The sequence below is a fragment of the Brugia malayi genome (genome assembly GCF_000002995.4).
Source record: "Brugia malayi strain FR3 genome assembly, contig: Bm_v4_Chr2_contig_001, whole genome shotgun sequence".
In the NCBI taxonomy this organism is placed as follows: domain Eukaryota; kingdom Metazoa; phylum Nematoda; class Chromadorea; order Rhabditida; family Onchocercidae; genus Brugia; species Brugia malayi.
In genome coordinates this window covers 3,888,147-3,892,289 of record NW_025062476.1, presented here as the reverse complement: position 1 = coordinate 3,892,289, position 4,143 = coordinate 3,888,147, and the positions used below count along the sequence as shown (strand labels likewise).

Below are 4,143 nucleotides of genomic sequence, written 5' to 3'. Positions count from 1 at the left end.
TGTAATTCGTCACTTTTTTATTTATTTATTTCCTGATTTCAAACTTAGCAACAACCGTTTTGTGGTCAATTGCTTTTATTTTATTATGTATTTATTTGATGTAAAAAAAAAAAACATTCTATATGAAATTAAATTAAATTTAAATATGTAAATTCTTGCTAAAGAAATACTAATTTTAATGAATATTTTATGAAATAAAAAATAAAAAGAAGATTTTATAAAAAAGTTTAAATGAATATTTTATAAAAAAAATCCTATGTTATATTTTTTAATAATGTAAGAATAAATGAAAGTGGCTAATTTAATGTTGAGTAATAATATGGAAATAATATTTTTTGAGATTTGATGTAAACATACATTATCAATGCTTTTATCTTCAACCAGATCCGGAATAAAATTAAATACGGCTTTGATCATTTTAAAAAAACTTTAAAAAAAAGCTCTCTAAGCTTCATAATATTATTAAGTTAAAAAAATAAGGAGAAAAAATATGAAATTTAAAATTTAAACGCATTTAAGTATATGAAATAACAGAACGTTAATGACAACTTAGCTAATATTTTGGCTTATTTGATTTACCGAAAATTATATAACTTAAAAGAAAAATATTATTATGTTCCATAATTATGTGATTTCAGTAATTAAGTTAAAATTAAGTTTAGAGTTTATGCTTATGAATAATAGTATTTTATCTTCATTGCTTATAAACAATATATGCATTAATAATAATATGTACAGTTAACTGACTGATAATAAGATTTCATCAAAGTTTTAACTTTAAAATTTTATTTTGCTAATTTTTGAATTTTTGATTTATTTAAAGTAAACAAACAATAAACTTTATTTCTGCATTTTACTGAAATATTCACTGATTTATTACAGAAATGATTCATTTGATTAAAATTTATTAGTTTAACTCGTTTTCTTCGATTTCCTGTTTGAAACTGTTTTCTTCCGTGTAACTTTATTGAGTAAATGTCGATTACGTCGTGAATTTTTATATCGGACGTACGTGTGATCTGGTTGCAATAATGTATGAAAATATTCATCAGATGGTAATAATTCAGCTTCATCCGGTGTATATACTTCTGCCTCTTTAAAACTATGTGGCTTTGATGATGGTTCAGCTGATTCAACGTAAACGTAAGAAGTACGCTGAGGACAAGGACAGTACGCAGCGTCAACACCTGGTGTTCCTGGCTCACCGGGCTACAAGTATTATCCAGTTATTATTACTAGTCATGAAAAATTATTCAATTCATAAATAATTTATGATAATTATTTTTATCGTTTTATTTATTACTACTAAATGATTTTTTTAAGATTTATTATCAAATAGCGTTCCTCAAGTTAATTTTTTTTTTAAATTAATGAAAGACAATCATTGAAGCTAGCTAATAAAAATTGAATGAAATAAAACCAACCTCTCCTGGTGGTCCTTCTTGTCCTGGTGGTCCTGATGTACCAGGAGGTCCCTGCTCTCCTGCTAAACCCCTATCTCCTTCTAGTCCTGGTTCACCGTCTTCTCCAGAAGGACCTATTGATCCTTCAGGTCCGGGTGGTCCCTTTGGTCCTGGTGTGCCGTACATGACCAGCATTGATTCACCCATTTTTCCAGGTGGTCCAATTGGTCCAGGTGGACCTGAATATTTTGACTGTAAATTATCTTGCTACTCAAATGAAGTTACAAAAATATCAGATCTTTAACACTTACCAGGTAAACCTTGCTCACCAATTGGTCCTCTTTCTCCAGCCATGGCAGGATTACCATCAGGACCCGGTTGACCAGGTATTCCTGGTGGACCTTCTTCACCCATTGGCCCTGGTTCACCAGGTGGTCCTTCAGGTCCCGCTGGACATTCGATGCAAGTTGTATATTCATCCAGTTCCAAGTCAAACAGAATAGCAGTACCATTTACTCCAGGTTTACCTGGTAGACCAGGTTGTCCATCAACTGAAATTATAAAACACTGTGTGTGAACATCAATCATTATTCGTACTTTTCAAAACTGTTAACTTTGTAGTATAGTTTATTATTATATTATTTATTTATTATTTAACACTTTCAATACTTTTTTTAAAGTAAAAATTTTTTTTAAACTTTTATAAATTTTTAATTGTGTAAACAATGTCTTACAATATAGCATTCATTTTAATCAACAAATAAACTTACTTCCTGGAGTGCCAGGTATTCCAGGTGGACCTTGTGGACCAGATGGACAATTATTTGGTTGTGATGAACATGCTATAAGGAATATTATCATCAATCAACAAAAGTTATTCTTTCTAAAATAATTTAAAATTAAATTTTACAATAAATATAAAACTTAGAAATTTTCTTACCACATTGTGATCGCTTAATGTGATTATCATATGCTTGTCGATAGATTCGTTTCGATCTAAATAGCTCCGATAATGTTAACTTTGAGGTACTATCTACATTTCTTTTATTTTTTACCGCACGATATTTCATCATTTCCAACCATGCATCATTTGCTATTGTCTAAAATATGTTAAACTTTTAAATTTTTAAGCTAATAGTGCAATAATTAAAAAATAAAATTACTTAAGTTAATATAAATTATGTACTGTGAATAATTAAATGAAATATGTTAAAATTTCATATTACTAATGAAACGAAACATTTTATTCGTTCTTTTTTTTTATAAAATTTAATTATCAGAAAATAATTATGGAATAATTGCAAATAAATAAGCATTTATGTTTTCAATTCAATGCGCTCTGTTAGGAAGACCATTTCAAAATATTAGCATTTCAGGCCAAATTTTCTTAATAAATTTGATTATTTATTAAGGTAATTACTTTAATAAATATTAAGATTACTTAGAAATATTTATTGAAAAAAAAAATTATTTACTGAATAAAATACAAAAAATTATTTACTGAATAAAATACATTAGTTTTTTTTTTTCGGATTAAAAATTTATTATTATTATTACCTTAAATTCATCCATACCATCGAGTATTTCATAGTATAAAGCATTAACATCATGAAATAGCATTGCACATGTTATCAGCGATGCGATGATTACTAGTAGACTAGCAACTGATAAAATACAAACCCAAAAATGTGCTCTTTTCATAATACTGAAATTAATTTTATAATAAAACGTCAAAATTTGATGAATTTTTTTTATAAGACAACGAAAGAAACCATTTTAATTTTTAAATTAAGTATAATAGTGGAGGCATTTTTTTTTTTTTTTTTGATAAAAAGATAGGTAGCACTTTAATTTATTTAAAAATTCAACAATAAAATAAAAGCATCGTATGTTGAATAATCCCATAAAGAAGCATAATTCAAATTTCATAAGCATAATTTAAATTTCGGAAACGGAAATAGAAATACTCGTATTATAAATTATCAGAATTGTTGAAGCGAATAATCGGATTGTTATCTCGAGATTACGGCATGTCGAGAACATTTCTATTCATTAATTCATCTTAATGCTATTCTCAATTGCAATTTGCACAGTTTGAATTAGTATACAAATGCAAATAAATAATAAAAATGTCCTTTGATGTCACTGTTCGACCTATAAAATTTTACTGACCAACAGATAAAACTTAGATAAATCCCAAAATAATTCCGAAAATTTTAGATATGTACTGTTCTATTATATTTAAGCAATTAATATTATTTGAAAATGTAATTAGTATTATTTGAAATCAAACATTCATAAATTACTTACTGTTACACAATTGAATCTATAAATAGCGTATATTAATTGTTTTATGCCTATTTCTTGTGCTAATTGTAACAGCATTTTAATAAAATTTGATAGATCTCTTAATTTATTCAAATTTCAAATCTAATTTTTTTTGTGATAATTTAAAAGGAAAAAGGAATGAAATTAAGACGACATCACAATCAATCTCTCATAATTTATTTTAGTACAATTATTCAACTTAATTAGTTAGATCAAAAGAAAAAATGAACATTCAGAAGTTACATTTGTTTTTTTTTTTTTTTTTTTTTTTTAAATGATTGATTTTTTCAGCAAAAATGAAAAAACATTTTGTATTTGTCATTGTATTATTTTATTTTGTTCCAATTATCTAATCCTGCTAGATTGCATGAACATTTTTATTTTTTTTATTGAAATTTATTTCCAAAAAATC

The 4,143-nt window shown here is 26.1% G+C and overlaps 1 protein-coding gene across 1 annotated transcript; it reads right to left on the bottom strand.

Moving 5' to 3' along the window:
* Positions 1-912: 912 nt before the first annotated feature.
* Positions 913-3,023, bottom strand: Bma-col-79 (Nematode cuticle collagen N-terminal domain containing protein; the record flags this gene model as incomplete). The annotated part of the gene is made up of 6 exons (XM_001892251.2): positions 913-1,209; positions 1,425-1,642; positions 1,715-1,954; positions 2,174-2,245; positions 2,344-2,503; positions 2,961-3,023. 6 exons carry the CDS (start codon positions 3,021-3,023, stop codon positions 913-915), a joined length of 1,050 nt encoding a protein of 349 aa, XP_001892286.2.
* Between the last annotated feature and the right edge of the window lie 1,120 nt (positions 3,024-4,143).